The following is an 18,581-nucleotide window of genomic DNA, read 5'->3' on the forward strand; positions in this document are numbered from 1 at the left end:
ACAAATTATTCAGTACTTTCCAGTGATTTCATAAGTGAAAAAACAAAACAAAAACAATTGTTTGTTTGTTTTGGAATTTCGCACAAAGCTACTCGAGGGCTATCTGTGCTCGCCGTCCCTAATTTAGCAGTGTAAGACTAGAGGGAAGGCAGCTAGTCATCACCACCCACCGCCAACTCTTAGGCTACTCTTTTACCAACGAAAAGTGGGATTGACCGTCACATTATAACGCCCCTACGACTGGGAGGGCGAGCATGTTTGGCGCGACTCGGGCGCGAACCCGCGACCCTCAGATTACGAAGCGCACGCCTTAACGCGCTAGGCCATGCCAGGCCCTAAACAAGAACAAAGTTTAATGAAGAAAATATTGTGTAACTAACCATAAAATACTAAAGGCGACAAGTGTGGACAATACTAATGGCTGCCAATTCTTAGTGCCTTTCATAATTTACCCATAAAGAAGAAAGACCACCTTTCGAAAGTGCTCGGGTTATAGGGTTTTTTATTCATTTCTATCAGCACTTCTTGAACCTACGTGTTTTTTTAATATAATGAAAGTGGCTGCTTTTAGGTTGAGTTGATGCGCGATATGTTTGTCAGACCAAAAACAGTTCAATAAAGACCCCCAAATAAAAACAATGAAAGTTATCACGTGACTACATTTTCATTGACTTAGAATATGTCTGTGAGAGATTATATTTTAATTGGACTGGGGAATTACAGTGGTGCTTTCTTAATGTATTTCAGATGCAAAATCTTCAACAAAAGGTGCTCAATGGTGCTGAAATATCAGTTTCTGGCATTTAGGGTGTTATTTAAGGAACCGGACTACGAAACAGCGTCGTAAAGTAAAGAAATGACACTTTCAGAAGTAAAAAGACATTAACTCACCCTTCTCTACATACGAACAAATTCATAGCTATTTCAGCAAAATAAAGATCACATCGTGACCAGGAAGATAAACACTAGCTAAGGTAACTATTTACTTCTTACTTCCTAGATATAATGGTCACAGCGATAACCAACAATCTTGGCGCTGGCGTGTACAAAGGGACATCTAATTTCCGTACAATTTTTAAAAAGGTTGTGCTATCATTTGTATTATAATTATCATTTTTTCATAACAGTACAAACTGTGTTCCTTGAACACAGATCTGCACAAACTATCACACAATTGTTGTAGTAATACTAGCATAAAATACTCGCCCTTAACTGTGGGGTTCCATAGAGACCCCAGTGTACCGGTCAAGCTCTTTGTTTTATTTATGACAGGTATTTTGTTTGGAGAAAGGTTAGTATAATGCAAACCCTTCTCAACTGGGGTATTCTGTAATATTTTCTATTATATTTCGTCCATCTAGCTCCTTTGTTCGTTGGTTCGTTGTATATGAACAAGTATGCCAAGCTTGGTCCTGCTAACTTGTGAGAGTGGGTATAAAAAAAAGCAGTTCGAAACATTGCACTCACAAACAGAGAGATCAGAAGAAGCTGGCACACGGGGCCAGATACCAAGTTGGTGTCTCGGAAAAGAAAACAAGAATCGATATCATACTGAAACACAAAGCATTCCTACGAGTCCTAGCACACACTTTCTTGTTAAAGAACGAACACCAATTTAAAGGCTGCGATGGTACCGAAAAAGCCCAAAACAGAGTAAATTTTATCAAGTGCATGAATTTATGACAAATTTGGTCCATTACTTCAAAACTACAAAGCATCAGATAATGCTATATATACTTCCCCTTCGACTCAGGATGGGCTTATTGACTGCAAAACAAGTGATATGCAGCATAGTCTGAGAACCGAAATAAATCAAGAGCGTATATGATAATAGCCGACGAAGCAATGTACAGACATAAGGAAAGTAATTAGCCCTCTTTGTATGATAAGTTATTTCAGAAAATGGTTTAGTTTTTTTTTTTCTTCTGGGATTCAGTGAATTAAAATATATTAATGCAAATTAATTCACTATATCAATACAACATCTAAGAGTCAACGAATTAGATAATCTCCAATGTGTAGCACAAACATGTGATGTTGCAGCTATTATGAGTAAAATATGAAGTGATCTTCATGTTAGGTTTCAGAAATATCACGCAGTAGCTACTTATGTCCATTACTACGCTAACCAATGCAAGCTGGTGCTCTACGACACATGTAAGTCAATCAAAAAATTTGCTGATTTCCTTGAATGCATTTTAAAGTATACACTTTCTTAACTTCTTCGCTAATACGTCACCAAAGATTCGGCGATGTCCAAGCTCAACTCTGATTAAAACAAAACAAACTGGTATACCTTTCAGATTAACGCTGGTCTTCCCAGGCACTTTATGTGAAGGTTCTGATAGCAAACCTCCTAGCCGTTGTGCAATGCCTTTCGGAAATTAAATCTCCCACAGCTGTTAATCTGTTAGCAAAACTGTGCAAATCTCCTACAGTGTACTATCTGGTTATGTTTTACTATCTCCTTAGAGCAACAGAGGGCTTCCATAAGCTACTTCAAAAACGAAAATCTTGATTTTTTTAAAAAAGAAGTCGATTTTAAAGAAGAAACACGTAATACTTTGAATAATATAAGAACAAATTAAAGGCAAAAGAAAAATATAAAGAAACAATAACCTTGTGTACCACCAACAACAGTGACATCCAGGATATACAACAGTATAAAGAAGTCATCCAAAGCGCATGGATGACTTTGTGGTTGAAACTGCAAGCGATGTAAGTTGATATAAGGATGAAATGATTCTTTGTTTATATCGGATACTTTACAAACTTAACCAGCGGTTTTCTAGCTTTAAAGCAGAGCTAATGATGGAAGTTCAGACATGCGATCCGGTCTCACGAAATTTTCCACACTTGCTAAACACTAAAAACAGAACTAAAGTCCGATGAAGCAGTCGTCGCTAAAAATTATTTAATTCGTAAACAAAAGAATGGCGAAAGTCTCACTATAAAAGATGTGTACAACTTTTAGACCATTCCATGTTTCCAATTTAGAAAAGGTGTGCAAATTGCTCTAACTGTTCCAGTGGGTACTTGTGAAAGGCCATGCAGTGTTTTAAGACGCTTATACACCAGGCTGAGAAGCAAAACGGGACAAAAGTACCTTGTTATACTTTCGATTAAGAAAGGTGTACTTGAATCTATGTCTGAGGATGTCTTCGTTAACCACTTTGTAAATTTATAAGAAAACATGTATATGAAAACAAAGTTTAATACTTAAAAGTATGATATCCAATTATATATTTCTACAGAATCGTTTTGGGTTTGTATATCTATATTTACTATGAAACTGTTACGCTTAGCGTATTGTAGAGTTTGTTTAGTTTTAGTGGTGCAGCTCAATACATCACTATATTTTGATTTACGTAAAATGTACTCCGCTGGGAGTCTACTGATTTACATCACTAAATTCAGGGTTTCGATTCCCCTCGATGGACACAGCAGATAGCCTGATGTGGCTTTGCTATAAGGAAAGCACACATAAACGCATTCTGTAAAACATTGAAATACCTAATTATTACAGGGAGGATGAGACTACAGGTTAAATCCATAATTTTTTTTTAGTATCCAGAGATGCCTCTCCTTCCATGATCTAAGGAGGGGTAGGAACATATAATTTTATGTGAGGTTAGGATTCAACGACCCTAAAGATCTTCTAAACTCAGCATACCTGGGTGATTTTCCGGGGATATTTTAGATAAGAAAGTCCATAGGCTACCTCTGAGTGCATTTGCTAGTTTTGTAAGTTTGGTCCTACTAGGTTCAGTGAGAGAAATTAGCTGGAAATACATACATAAAAAGCTATGAGCTGAATTTATAGAGGATAAAATACACAAAGTTTATGCGTTTTCTAACATAAAAGACGCGTAACTTCCAACTGAAAACATTGTTCATTCAAATGCATTGTTGACTTGTGAAATCACCGTTTTATTACGTATATATATATATATATATATATCTTATAACACTAATTCACTAAACATCAAACTATCACAACAGCGTTAACGATCGAGCCATAACCTAAGCCTTCTAGTTTCCAGATTTGTTTTTGGCTTTCAGTTAAACGCAAAGTTACACAATGGGCTATCTGCCTTGTGTCCATTGAAAACTACTTTCTAGCGTCATACGTCTAGAGACTCACCGCTGAGCCATTGGGAGCTGTAATTTCCATGATGCAGAAGATTTCTAAGTTTGAAGAAACAATAAAGAAAGATCTTTACTACATTCTTGGCACTGAGTCAATAATGGTTATCTCAAATATATTGAACATAAATAACAAAATAAAATAACATCCATAGGTTCTCCGCTCGGGGGAGGGGAGAATATTTTAAGGGGACCATTAAATAAAAAGCTGAAGTTGATCAAAATGTTTAATAAAACGGTCATTAAAACGAATAAAATCAAATGGAAAATAATATGTGATCAATATGTCTTATCTCTCTTCCCCTTCCTTACCAGAGTTTTTGAAAGCTATGACACCCTAAAACTTTAACTGGTACAAACATCCTCCCAACATTTATAAAACGGAAAATGTGACTTATAGCATTCCACGTAAATGTAGCAACGAATATACTGAATGAAGAAAGTAACGCGGCCTCTTAATGTAGGTATCCAAACGTCGTCAAAACCACAAGACTCTGAAACTCAGACAGTTTAGTAACCGAAAACCAATATATATGTGAAAAGAAACCATTAAATACAGTGGAGAGATACCATAATACCAAGAACTCTAGAATACCAAGCATTGCAGTCAACTAAACCTGGTTAAAAAAAAAAAACGTAAGTAAAACAGTCCAGTGGATAATGTTTTCACCTTCTGTCCCAAGATCACAAGTTTGAATTATACTGAAAACATCAGTAAATTAGTGATTTAAATTTAACATTACAGTTAATAAAAAATATTATCATAATCGAAATAATAAACATTATAATCATTAAAAACAAAGCAATTTTAGGCCGGTAATTAATATTTACTATAAGTTACTGAGTTTCAGACCGAGAAAAATATGTAAAACTACGATTATGCGTAGTTTCATTATTTATATTCTCTAAGTAATTGATTATCCAAGTAACTTTCTACAAAAATACAATATCGGAAGTCTTCGATATCAACTACGTATATGATTCTAGTTACGATCCCAATAATCTGGAAAATAGAACTAGTTATAAGATTATTTTTTTTAAATTCGCGCAAAGCTACACAAAGGGTATCTGCGCTAGCCATCCCTAATTTAGCAGTGTAAAACTAGAGGGGAAGTAGCTAGTCATCACCACCCATCACAAACTCTTGGGCTACTCTTTTACCAACGAATAGTGGGATTGACTGTCACGTTATAACGCTCTCACGGCTAAAAAAGCAAGCATGTTTGGTGCGACTGGGATTCGAACCCGCGACCCTCAGATGACGCGTCGAACGCATTAACTCACGTAGCCACGTCAATATAAGATAATAATAATAATAAAATTAAAAAATATAAAATAAATTTTAACATCTATACTACTTCCACAACAATCAGCAACTTAGTACACTATTATATATATGTTCACTAAATTACTTACAAATTAAAACCGTCTTCCTCAGAGAAGGGTCATGAATAATAAAGAAGACATCGTATTTTGTTAACAACAAAATGAATGGTTATTTTGTGCAGAGAGTAAGTCCATGCTATTAAAGGTGATGATGTGAATATTACGTTTAATAACCGAAATATAAATTTCATTCAAATAACTATACATAATAAAGCACGAGAGTAAATATAACTTGAAACTCGGTTATCATTGTCAGTAGTTTGAACTCATTAGATTGTTATACATATTGAAGTAATCCAGTTTATATTCTCACATATTTTAGGGTTTATTTTTGCCATTGTGGGAACGTATGAGTCGAAATCTTCAAAATGTTATGTTCATTCATGTTTTGATTTACCTAAAGTTTCCAGAGTGATCATATTTGTTTTACTTTTCTTTGATTGGAAACTTAAAAAAGATTCATGTTGCTTGAATGTCACTACAGTAGTTCTGTTGTTCTTAACAACCACGACTATTCCAGTTACACTGTGCACAACAAGCTGGAAACTTACTAATAAACTTCTTATAATGTTATTATATATATATAACCTTTCAATAGCTGTCACTATTTACCACTTTAAACAAAAGATAAACTAGCATCTCTCTCTATATATATAAAATAAATATATGTATTTGTTGATTATATTAGCCTCGCGATTGTGCTGGTGTTAACGACACAATATGATATATGACAGAAACTATTTTATATCACTTGTTAACTGCACGTGAGGACCAGGAATTGCTTGTTTACACTTCACTGAGGTGTCCCTGCAGTAAAACTATAATATTAATACGTACCTTCAGACTGCAGTGGGTCGGGTTTGTGGCCTAAATTTGTTTTCAACCATTATAGTTGCTTAACTACGTTGTATTATAATTTGTAAGTTAGCCAGGATGGTTTCGCTTCATGTGTTTAGTATTCGGGAAGATGAGAGACTTTACAAATACATTGTTCAAAAAAATTATCCTAACATATACGTTATAGGGCAAAGAGCCAATTCTGTAGAACATCAGCTGCAGTACACGCTGTTAACAAGGTAACCGGATGTTTAAGATAGCACTAAATGAAACTTGGAAAACAGGTTAACTTTGTGTTCCTTTCAAACAACTCATTTATGTGCATTTAAGAACAATGTATTGAGGCTGAAAGATGTTATTACAGACGCTTCGAAATGCGCAAATTGTAATTACGATATCTGCATTTTAATATCTTTTATTTCATTAATCCAACGATTTATTTCAGAGTTTTGACGTCATACCATTCTCTTTTTTTGTCACCTCATTGAAACGATAATTACTTCGGTTCTACACACACTGTGAGGCATCCAGGGAGTGGTTCGGGATAAAAAGGTGTTACCTCAAGTCATTCTTTAACATGTACCGTTCTAAATATATTTATAATCATCGCAGTACAGGCGAAAATACATAGAAAGAAAAAAAATGATATAACAATTATACATACTTTGCAATCACTACACTTGTTAGGAACAACCCCTTTAAATATCCAACGCTCAAAAAAGGAAAAAAACAATTCATTCTGGTTAAGCTATAGCACAGATCTAAGTTTGGTAGTTTTAAGTAAATAACTGGCACTTATTTAGACAGGATAACAGTCAATAATAACAGACTTGAAAACTTGAGTAATTGTTCTCTGATCTTCGATTTTAGTTTTTACTTTCTAAGTTTGTTTGTTTTAGAATTAAGCACAAAGCTACACAATGAGCTATCTGTGCTATGCCCACTACGGGTATCGAAACCCGGTTTTAGTGTGTAAGTCCGCAGACATACCACTGTGCTATTGGGGGACTACTTTCTAAGAATAAGCTACATGAAACAATTGACAAATGAGTTTGAATAAATCGGCTATTATGCCATACCTAGTTGATTATACAGATCAAATCTGTTCTTAATCAATTAAAGTATATGATAAATTAATTTAACGAATTTATAGATATACATATGGACGATAATTCTCTGTGGGATAGATGGGTAAATAATTAGATAGTTTCAAGTGTTATAGTACCGTAGTTTTCAGTACGGTACACTTCATCATTCTGTTGTTTATCAACTTTTTTGCTGTTGACAACGGTGGTGATGACTTATAGGATTGTAGTGGGTCAGTTGAGAAATCTGTGCAACACCAACGACAGAGTAGCGAAATACAATTATATTTTGTACGTACTATTCTTATATGCAAAAATCATTTTTATTTGGAACCTTAAATAGTAAGATAACAGTTATAATACAATCTAGTTAGTGGCCGTATGTAGTACATTTAAATACAGGGTACACTCTTTTTAAATACGGAGTATGAGAGGTTTTGTCAGGGTTTTGTCTAGCACTCTTTCCATGGTAAGTCCTATACGGAGTATGAGAGGTCGTATGTAGTACATTTAAATACAGGGTTTTGTCTAGCACTCTTTCCATGGTAAGTCCTATACGGAGTATGAGAGGTCTGCCTGTTTAATTTCGCGCAAAGCTACACGAGGACTATCTGCGCTAGCCGTCTCTAATTTAGTAGTAGAAGACTAGAGGGAATTCAGCTGGTCATCACCACCCATCTCTAACTTTTGACCTACTCTTTTACCAATGAATAATGTGATTGATCTAAATATTATAACAGCCCCCCTCCGGGTGTAAGGACGAGCATATTTGGTGCAACAGGGATTCGAGCGCCCTACCCGCCCGGCCATACCGGGCCGGACTATGAGAAACATAATTCCTTAGACATGTGGAATTACATTTATCCTCTGTTAATGTATTCCAAATGATGGTTGCCCCTAGTTACAAACTGACTCTGAATGACTGTACGAAGAAATTAAGGGATATTTAAAATCGACAAATGTTTTTAATTTATCGTTGACCTATATGTTTTGATCCAGACATAAGCTAAACTTAGTGATGTAAATCACCTCCAAAAACGAATAATTTCTTTACTGAAAGATGAACTGGCTAATACACAATTGAACCAAAATAAGAAGAAATAGCATAGCATAAGCCTAGTAATCAGAAAATGTTATATTTAGTTATTCTGTCGTTAAGAACCCTAGTGATAAAAATTGTGAAACTAAATATGAGATTTAGCCAAGCTCATGATGTCAGGTTTTCTTCAAACTTAAAGGCATTTCTTGTTTCATAATTAACATTGAAACTCAAAATACTGTCATATTTCTTCATTAACCCTGAACAACAAACTAAATCAGACATAAATGTGCCTGTTTGTAATGAAAACAATGAGAATAAACCGAATAAGTAAGATTTGTTTGTAGTTAAGTACAAAGCAACACAAAGGGCTATCTGTGCTCTGCCCACTACGGATATCGAAACCCCGTTTCTAGCTCTATACCTTCACAGACACACCACTGTACCACCGGTGTGTGAACGAAGAAGAAACGAGAATCTATGTACAGAAATACAAAATATTACTAATAAACTAATATTAGTATCGTTTTCCAAGTGCATAATTAAGATATATTTAAAAAAACATGTTAAATTTCTTTTCCTGCCTAACTTAAATCCAGTTAAATAGAATGTTCGAAATGCCAAGTAAACTGGGAAAAATTACATGTTTGAAAAACTAGTATGCATAAAAGAATCAGCTTAAGTGAATTGTATGAATCCAAAATACAGCTTAAATAGTCGTATTGAATTGTTTCCGTCTTATACTAATTCGAAGAAATCACCTGCTATTAATGAACTATTTAGATAGTACAACTCTTTCCTTTATCATTAGTTGGTAGAATTGGTTTTCTTTTACCAAACATGTTTTCTCGATCAGAATAGAATACAGACTTTAGAAAACAATGTATTTTCCTTTAATATGAGCACAAAATTCCACTAAAACAGCATAAAACGAAACAAGTATTTATCAGTACTTCTAAACCGAAAAGATGGACTATATGTTATACTACGATAAAGTAAAGTAAGGATAAAGAAACATGTCTCATAATACCACATCAAAATAGACATTTCTTTCTACATGAACATGGTTTGTAAGCTCTTCTTAACATTCATCATCTCTGCTGTTGAGTGTCCATTAAAATCCTCTTCTGGAGCAATGCCATCTCTTTCCGTAGTTCTACCTGAACAGAGGAATATTGGCCCACGTGTTTGTTCTCCAGTTCTTCTATACCCTAGAAAGAGTTGTTTTTGTTTAATTGCCAAGATAAAAAGATATACTGTTTTGTTTTCCAAATAGCATTCTTCAATACATAATGTCTTCCCAGAACGCGATAACGATATATTTGTAAAAATGAATATCCAAAAACTAAATGCGAGTTTGTTTTTATTGTTTTACGTAAGGGGGAAGGCCTCAAAAATAATTTTCTAAGAAGAAAGTATGAAAATTCTACTATAGAATCTCACAACTGTTATTAGTTTAAATTATTTTTATGGCTTGTTAAAACAAATTAATTATCTTTATCGTGATATATCAAACCTATCAATAGTTCGGAGTGGTAATAATTGAATATGGACGCTGAAACATAAAAGAAATTTATATCACATACCTGGAAAAACTGTTCCCCCAAGAGTTTCAAGGTTTTCAGTCGCTGACAATGAGATATCCGCATCTGTTGTTGATGTTTCTGTTGCTGTTGAATCAACTTCTGTTTATACAAACAAGTGACAAGTTTAACTTTAAAAACGTTTGTATAGTTTATAACCGAAGTAATGCTAAAATTCTTGAAGAGTAAATTATTACATGGCAATGCTGAATCACGACTGATTTCCCTAACTATATATTTGCTTAAGTAACATCTGTTTAAGTTAATAAACAGAAATCGAATTTTTAAAAGTATTCCTGAACTTTCAGCAATAGTTTTAATTCGTTCACAATGATAAATCTACTGTAGGCCCAGCATGGCCAGGTGGTTAAGGTGGTTGAGGGTCCCGGGTTCGAATCCCCGTCACACTAAACATGCTCGCCCTCTCAGCCGTGGGGGCGTTATAAAGTTATGGTCAATCCCATTATTCGTCGGTAAAAGAGTAGCCCAAGAGTTGGCAGTGGGTGGTGATGACTAGCTGCTTTTACTCTTGTCTTACACTGCTAAATTAGGGACGGCTAGCGCAGATAGCCTCGTGTAGGTTTGTGCGAAATTCAAAACAAACAAGCAAAACTAATTAACTTTAGCCGCTAAGCATTGATTAATCTTAATATGGAACAATTCTTGAGAACATTACAAATGTTCAGTTTGTTATTCTAGATATTCATAGTACTAACAATATCAGTCACAACTTACTTGTAACCTATCTTCTGCCTCCTTGGCTTTGTTCAGATCCATTTCTCCTTGTTGAATAAAGTTACTTAGCTGTTTGCGGAACTCTTCTGTTATTTTTCTTCTTTCTACAGCTTGTGATTTTGTTGTTTCAATGACTTTTTTAGCACTTGCTTTCATCGACTCCTAAAATACAAAACAGTAGTATAACCAGATACTTCACATGTTGTGTACTAAAATGAAATGTAGACACTAAATAAAATATTCATTCATATAAGTAACGATAAAAATTAAAACAAAGACTAAAAATGAGCTTCCTGAAAAAATGGATTCCGTAAAATACTAGAAGATTAATCCGTTAGAGTAAAATCATTTATAAAACACACTAAGTTAAAGCAAATTTATTTTATCCAGAAATTTTTCGAACGACTGCTTTTAGTCAAGCTTATGAAAATGAAATGAATGAAAGTTATGTGCCTTCAAAATCTGCGTGATCATGTGAATATACGAATCAAAACAATCAACATACCTACAATTTATGATAAATATAACTTACACTTTTGTTTTTTTTCATATTATTTTAACTTGTTTATTTCACGTTTAAAATCAGAAGTGGTATGGTGGTTAAAAAGCTCAACTCGCAATACGAGGGTTGCGGGCTCGAATCCCCTTTACCGAACATGTTCACCCCTTTAGGTATGGGGACATCATAATGTGACATTCAATCCCACTATTTTAGATGAGAATAGCCCAAGAGTTGGCGGTGGGTGTGTTGAGTCTACCACTGCTGAGTTAGGGAAGGCTAGAGCAGATATGCTTCGTATAATTTTGTGTGAAATTTAAACCAAACGAAACTAAAATCAGAATAATGTGAAAATAATATGTTTATAGTTCCACAAACCTTTACCTGTGAGATCTTTCGTATAATTTCAGAACTCGTAGTTTGGGATGTATGATGAGAGAACATATTTTTGCGGGATTTCTTTTAGATATTTCATTGCCAAATTATATAATTTAGCATGAAGAAAGCGATCTAAGTTCGAACCATTCTAAACATTGAAACATATTTTTATGATTTATTATTACTTTTTTATTATTTTGATATCAAGCTTAATATAATATGAGGTATCTGTGACGAAGACAAACAGATAAAAATTCAGCGTTATCTGGAATTGTGTATTCTCCTTATTTTACATATGGGATGACCTGGGGTGACGTAAGTAGTACAAGTGCACTCGCGCAGATTTCGCTAATATGTTTTCCATATAGTTTTTAACTTTTTCAATTTCAATGAGGGTTTCTTCTGATATTATCTTCCTCCAGTTTCCAGAGGGAGAGATATCGATTATCATGATTTGGTTTGGTTTGAATTCCGCGCAAAGCTACACAAAGGCCATCTGCGTTAGCCGTCTCTAATTTAGCAGTTTAAGACTTTTGGGAAGGCAGCTAGTCATCACCACCCACTGCCGACTCTTGAGCTACTATTTTATCAACGAATAATGGGATTGACCGTCACATTATAACGTCTCTACCGCTGAAAGGGCGAACATGTTTGGTGTGACGGGGATTGGAACCCAAGACCCTCGGACTACGAGTCGAGTGCCTTAACCACCTGACCATGCCGGACCGATTATCATGTGTACATATGTCTATATTACCACTTGAAGATGAGCTCTTGAAAGAGCTTATGGTTTTGTAAAGAACCTTACTAGATGGTGAAAACCCCCCATTAAATTCGTGTTAATTATTTATTAGTCAAACATCAACCGTTATGCTTATAATTTCTCGTGTTTAGCGATTACTATGAATAGGCCTAGTTTTGTGCAAAGAACTTCAACTGTGTAAATACAGGCTAAAAAAAGTAACCTGTTGAAAATACGTTCATGTTTTAAGAAAGTAAAAACATAGTGATAACTTAAATTGTTTAAGCATATCCTAAAACAAAAAAAGATAGAAAGAACATTTTTAGATGAAAATTACATTATGTTTTTATTATCCTAACCATTGTCCACTTTTATCACGTGAATGTAGAATACAGAGATAGTTCTGACATCACAGTAAAATAATGAGATAATGAAAACGTTTTCAGAATGAGTAAAAACACACATCTATGACAAAAACTTTATATTAATTTTCAATGTTCCGGGTAAAAGCCTTTCGTCAAGCAGTTTAAACCGTCTTACAAAGACTTGTACGTTAAAGTAATGCTTGAGTCCTAAGCAAAATTAAAATTAAAATCAACAAAGTATACGTAATTGTAACAAATTATGTCAAAATGTTCAGGCATAGCTTGTACTTATCAAGAATAAGTTATAAAATTAGTAAGCTTAGTTTTAAGTTAAATGTTAATTAATTTCATTATATATAAAATGTGATTGGCCCACAACTAATTTAGGCTATTCGATTTAAAATGTCTTAGGAGCTAATCAACTTATATAAAAACTAATGTAACATATTACTTTGATTTTTAAAATTAAGTTTGTGGTGTCTATTGCTTGGTCGTAACATATAGGCTTACACTTCTTAACTCAGCCTACAGCATAGTATTAGGCTTATTATTTATTGAATGAAACTAATTTTGCCGTTATAGCAGGCCTAAACCTACCTGTGTATACTGTTCAAGTCTTTGGCGTTTGGCAATAATACTTTTGTTAATATCTGCTCCAAAACATTCTAAAAGTTTTGAAAGGTTGCAACTGAAATCTGATGTACCCCCAATTCCTGAATCATTCGGATCCATTTCCAATGATGTTCGTTTTACTGGTTCATTAATGTTAATTTTTAAACGATTTTTCGTTTCTTCACGATCTGATGTTTCTAGCGGACTCAGTTCTCCAATAAGGGGAGACTCATTATATTCAGTTTTACCTTCATTATTTTCATTTAAATTTATCTTCGTCGTATTTTTCTTTTGCCCTCTTCGTGACATATTTCTGTAAAGTGCACTTTTTACTGAAAAACCTTTTTATGATTACTTAGAAGTGTGGACTATTAAGAATTTTTAACTCTTACTTTCCGTCTAAAGTTTAATTATAGCCTAGCCTAGGCCTTACTGAATTTAAAACCAGCAGACGATCGCTTCCTTCTAGTCTTATAATATTTCGATATAATGATAGATGTCACCCTTTTCAAACCTAAAATTAATTATTTAAAATTGTTTATCACAAAACCTAAAACTCATGAGTAGTATAAATTCATTAAACGCAAAAAAGCTAGTATTGTTTCAATTTATTCTTTTTCGTATAATTGTCTTACTGTATTAATTTTTAAAATAAAAGTCAGAGTGTTATGATCTTTATAGTAATTTAGGTTTATTACCAAATGTTGAAAAGTTTTATATTAGTTATTCGTTTAAATGAAATAAACTATTGTGCAAATCCTAAACAAAAGCTAACTCTAATAATTTCGAACTGATGGATGAAAGGAAACTTAGCTAATAAACAGTATCCACCGAGTGCTTTTCTTACTGAATAGCGGAATTGTATCACCATTTGACTTTTAGTCTACCTGTGGCTTCAAAATAAAGGAACATTTTTTTTTCTTTTTGCGGCAACGAATTGTCAACCCACATTACTTGAATTACAGTCTAAATCTGCAAACTACCAGGCCACACTGTACTATTTAAATAGCTGTACGTTGTCTTGGGTATTTAAAAGTTATATAATTGCTATCATAAAAGTTATTATGTTAAGTTAAAGTTAGAAGCAAAGCTATTCTCCTGATTATTATTTTTTTACTTTCAGTGTGAAAATTTCTACCGCATACTTCCTGCGTTATACAGCCTGGTTTTCTCTGCAATTAGAGTATGATTTATCAAAGTTTAACACGTCTTTTAGCTTTTATTTTTGTCAATTGATACAATTTTAAGTGGAATACAGCACCCTCAAGTCTTCATACTACCTCGTACTAAGGTATACCCACTGAGAGTAAGTTCAAAACATATGAAAAAAGCCACATTGTCAGCATCGTTAATTAAGCAATTACTGATCTTTCATGCTTCTTCTATCACTTTTTTATGTTCAAATTTCAATTGAGATTGGAATAATTTTTATGTGATTCGGTAGGGAAGCCCGAAGCATCATGATAGTCAGCAGTAGAATGAGCAGACAGGAACACTTTGAACGTAGCTATAGGCATACCATTGTACTCGACTTGCTGAATGATATCTACCTTGTGCTTGGCCATTAATTTCGTGATACACTGAAGGATTTCAGTCACCTTACCACTTCAAATCACGTTTGCAGCTTCAACGCTAAAAGGGTATGGGAAATGCCAATGAAAAATATCCAAGAAATTTCAGTTAAAATTAAGAAAAACCGGATTAGGTAGTTTTCTTTTCTGTTTTTCATAAAAAATGTTTCTCACTGGCTCTTAAGGGGACCTGTTAAATATGCATTAACATTAATAGAGTTATTTTTAACCATTAAGAAAAATTAAAAATCATTACTAAATTCAGTGCTAATTATTTGTAACATTTAACTCAAGTAGAAGTTACAGCACTTTAAAGTTATTTTAATCACTACTCCACATCTAACACTTATTTCTTTATCTGGTTTTCCACGTTTAACATAAATGAAGAAATATACAGTATTATTTAATCTATTTTTCCTTTTAGATTCAGAGGCGGTAGTCACGGGAATTTGCTAGGACTGAAAATACTCCAAAATGTGCTCTATCCTCCCCTATAGTTTTTGCACCCAACAAATGGCCCCTCAGTGGCACAGAGTACCTCATATGTCTGCGGACGTACAACACTAGAATCCGTGTATCGACAAACAAAATCCAACGAATAATGTTTACTGTCCAAGTTGGTCCACTTCTTATATACTGCAATATGCGTACCTACATGGTGCAGAGTGCAACTCACTCAATATTTGACCAGTCTACTTTCACCTGAAAGAGGCTGGCGCTGCTTCTGTTTAGGAGAAAAAATAACATAACCGTGAACCTTCTTGTTTTAAAAGTACCTCATATAAGTTAACATAAAAATGACAATTATTACGAAAACCTGTACCTGCAGTGACAGTATGAAAGACACGAAAAAAAAAATGTATGGAACAATAAGTAGGCTTACAACAATTCTATTAACACATATATAGGTGAAGTTTCGAGTTTCTTTACCATTCTGTAGTTAAGTGTTTTGAATTTATTATAATATTTGTGTTCCATGCTTATCATGTTCAAACTAATAGTGAAACAAGTCAGATTAAATTATTTAACGATGTCTACATTTATATCAGTCAAGAACAATACTAACAAAAACCGTTTAATAGAGTTTTCATATCTCAAGTGTGATTCACGATATTTGTTACAAGAAAGTGCTCTAGCACTCTATATGTATGGATGGCATGGATGCCCGTATAGCAATACAAACGTTATTTGGATTTTATTCTATATAGGTCATCAGAAGTTAGATATAAAGAACTACCTTGTACAGTCGCTTTATCAACAACGTATATGCCGTTTTTCAGCTAACTGGAGCGTCCCAAGGAGGAAAACTGGTAAACAGCCAAAACCTGAGATTTCTTATTTTCGTGCCTCACCATCTATATTCAACAAGTCTAGCATCTACCTAGTTCTAGCAGTAACTATAATTTTATCATCATTTGATAGAGCTAAATAGTCTCCACAATCTTTGACTACCTATTTTATTATAAAACTTTAGAATACACTCTATAACTTAGTAACCCATGTACACCGTCTTACAAAAAGTAAACAAACAAGTATTAGGGAAAAAAAAATATCACTAAATAGAAACAATGTAGGGCTAGTTAGTGAACTTTAGAAATGGAACTAGACAAGACAGGGATGGAAGTGGACATGTAACTGGATCTAGCTACTGATGATATACACTACATGGCCAAAAGTATGGAGACACCCCCTTCTAATTAGTGGGTTCGGCTATTTCAGCCACACCCATTGCTAACAGATGCATAAACTCAAGCATACAGCATATTGCAATCTCCATAGACAAACATTGGCAGTAGAATGGGTCGTACTGAAGATTTCGGTGATTTTTAACGTGGCACTGTCGTAAGATGCCACCTTTCCAACAAGTCAGTTCGTCAAATTTCTGCCCTGCTAGAGCTGCCCCGGTCAACAATAAGTGTTGTTATTGTGAAGTGGAAACGTCTAGAAGCAACAACAACTCACCCACGAAATGGTAGGCCACACAAGCTCACAGAACGGGATCGCCGAGTGCTGAAGCGCGTAAAAATCGTCTGTTCACAGTTGTAACTCTCACTACCGAATTCCAAAGTGTTTCTGAAAGCAACGTCACCACAAGAACTTGGAAGAAATGGGCTTCAATGGCCGGACAGCCGCACACAAGTATAAAATCACCATACGCAATGCCAAGCGTCGGCTGGAGTGTGTAAAGCACACTGCCATTGGATTCTGGATCAGTAAAAAACGCGTTATCTGGAGTGATGAATCCCGCTTCACTATCTGGAAGTCTGACGGCCGAATCTGGGTTTGGCGGATGCCAGGAGAACGCTATCTGCCTGAATGCATAGTTTTGTGGAGGAAGAATAATGGTCTGGAGCTGTTTTTCATGGTTTGGACTAGGCTCTTTAGTTCCAGTGAAGGGAAATTTTAATGCTACAGCATATAATGACATTCTAGAGAATTGTGCGCTTCCAACTTTGTGACAACAGTTTGGGAAAGATCCTTTTATATCTCAGCATGAAAACCCCTGTGCAAGAGAGGTCTGTAAAGACATGGTTTGCCCAGGTTGGTGTGGAAGAACTTGACTGGCCTGCACAGAGCCCTGACCTCAACCCAAACGAACACCTTTGGGACGAATTGGAACGCCGACTGCGAGCCAGGCCTTCTCGCCCGACATCAGTGCCCGACTTCACTAATGCTCTTGTGGCTGAATAGGAGTGAATCTCCGCAACCATGTTCCAAAATCTAGTGAAAAGCCTTCCTAGAAGAGTGGAGGCTGTTATAGTAGCAAAGGGGGGACCAACTCCATGTCAATGCTTATTGTTTTGGAATGAGATGTTCAGGTATCCACATACTTTTGGCCATGTAGTGTAGCAGACTATGCTGTTTGGACTTTACATAGAAAATAAAACCACTACATTACTGACTTTCTCACTGGCAAAAGAAACAGAATTTCCAGATGTAAATTGTTACTGTACTGTTAAATGGTATAATAGTAATGTTCTACAGTTTACTAAAGGAAAGGTATAATGATTAAAGCTGAGATTTTAATCAAACACCAAGTTTTCAATAGAGAAAGTGACGGTAGCCAGTAATATAGGGATTTTAGTCTCCATGTAATGTCGAAATAAATTTATTTTACTATTTAAAAAAGGTAGGACTCGGAATGGCCAGGTGGGTTAAGGCGTTCGACTCGTAATCTGAGGGTCGCGGGTTGGAATCCCCGTCACACCAAATACCCTCACACTTTCAGCTGTGGGAGCGTTAAAATATGACGGCCAATCCCACTATTAGTTGGTGAAGGAGTAGCCCAAGCGTTGGCGGTGGGTGGTAATGACTAGCTGCCTTCCTTCTAGCCTTACACTGCTAAATTAGAGACAGCTAGAGCAGATATCCCTCGTGTAGCTTTCCGCGAAATTCCAAAAGAAACAAACAAAAAAAGTAGATGTATGTTCCAAGCTAGGTCACAGATGTCAGCGACTCCTGTGAGTGTGAAGAAAAAGAATACATATGTTACTTTAATTTTACTTACATTTCATTTATTCTACATTAAATAATACAAACATTGCTTTGCTGTTCAACAGCACACAAATGTACGCAGACACACAAATTTGTCAGACTACGTAC

The 18,581-nt window shown here is 35.0% G+C and overlaps 1 protein-coding gene across 1 annotated transcript; it reads right to left on the reverse strand.

Moving 5' to 3' along the window:
- Positions 1-9,484: 9,484 nt before the first annotated feature.
- On the reverse strand, positions 9,485-13,716 carry LOC143233627 (synaptonemal complex protein 3-like). The gene is made up of 4 exons (XM_076470051.1): positions 13,393-13,716; positions 10,812-10,973; positions 10,080-10,178; positions 9,485-9,704 (listed from the first exon to the last, which is right to left on the reverse strand). Exons 1-4 carry the CDS (start codon positions 13,714-13,716, stop codon positions 9,585-9,587), a joined length of 705 nt encoding a protein of 234 aa, XP_076326166.1. The 3' UTR covers positions 9,485-9,584.
- Positions 13,717-18,581: the final 4,865 nt, after the last annotated feature.

Source organism: Tachypleus tridentatus, chromosome 1 (genome assembly GCF_004210375.1).
Source record: "Tachypleus tridentatus isolate NWPU-2018 chromosome 1, ASM421037v1, whole genome shotgun sequence".
In the NCBI taxonomy this organism is placed as follows: domain Eukaryota; kingdom Metazoa; phylum Arthropoda; class Merostomata; order Xiphosura; family Limulidae; genus Tachypleus; species Tachypleus tridentatus.

What these genes read in the sequence shown, in the direction of transcription:
- LOC143233627 (XM_076470051.1), bottom strand. Translation starts at nt 13,716, where the DNA reads ATGTCACGAAGAGGGCAAAAGAAAAATACGACGAAGATAAATTTAAAT. An exon ending in GACTTGAACAGTATACACAG is followed by an intron (nt 10,974 to 13,392) that starts GTAGGTTTAGGC and finishes TTTGTATTTTAG; the next exon opens with GAGTCGATGAAAGCAAGTGC. An exon ending in TGGGGGAACAGTTTTTCCAG is followed by an intron (nt 9,705 to 10,079) that starts GTATGTGATATA and finishes AACTCTTTCTAG; the next exon opens with GGTATAGAAGAACTGGAGAA.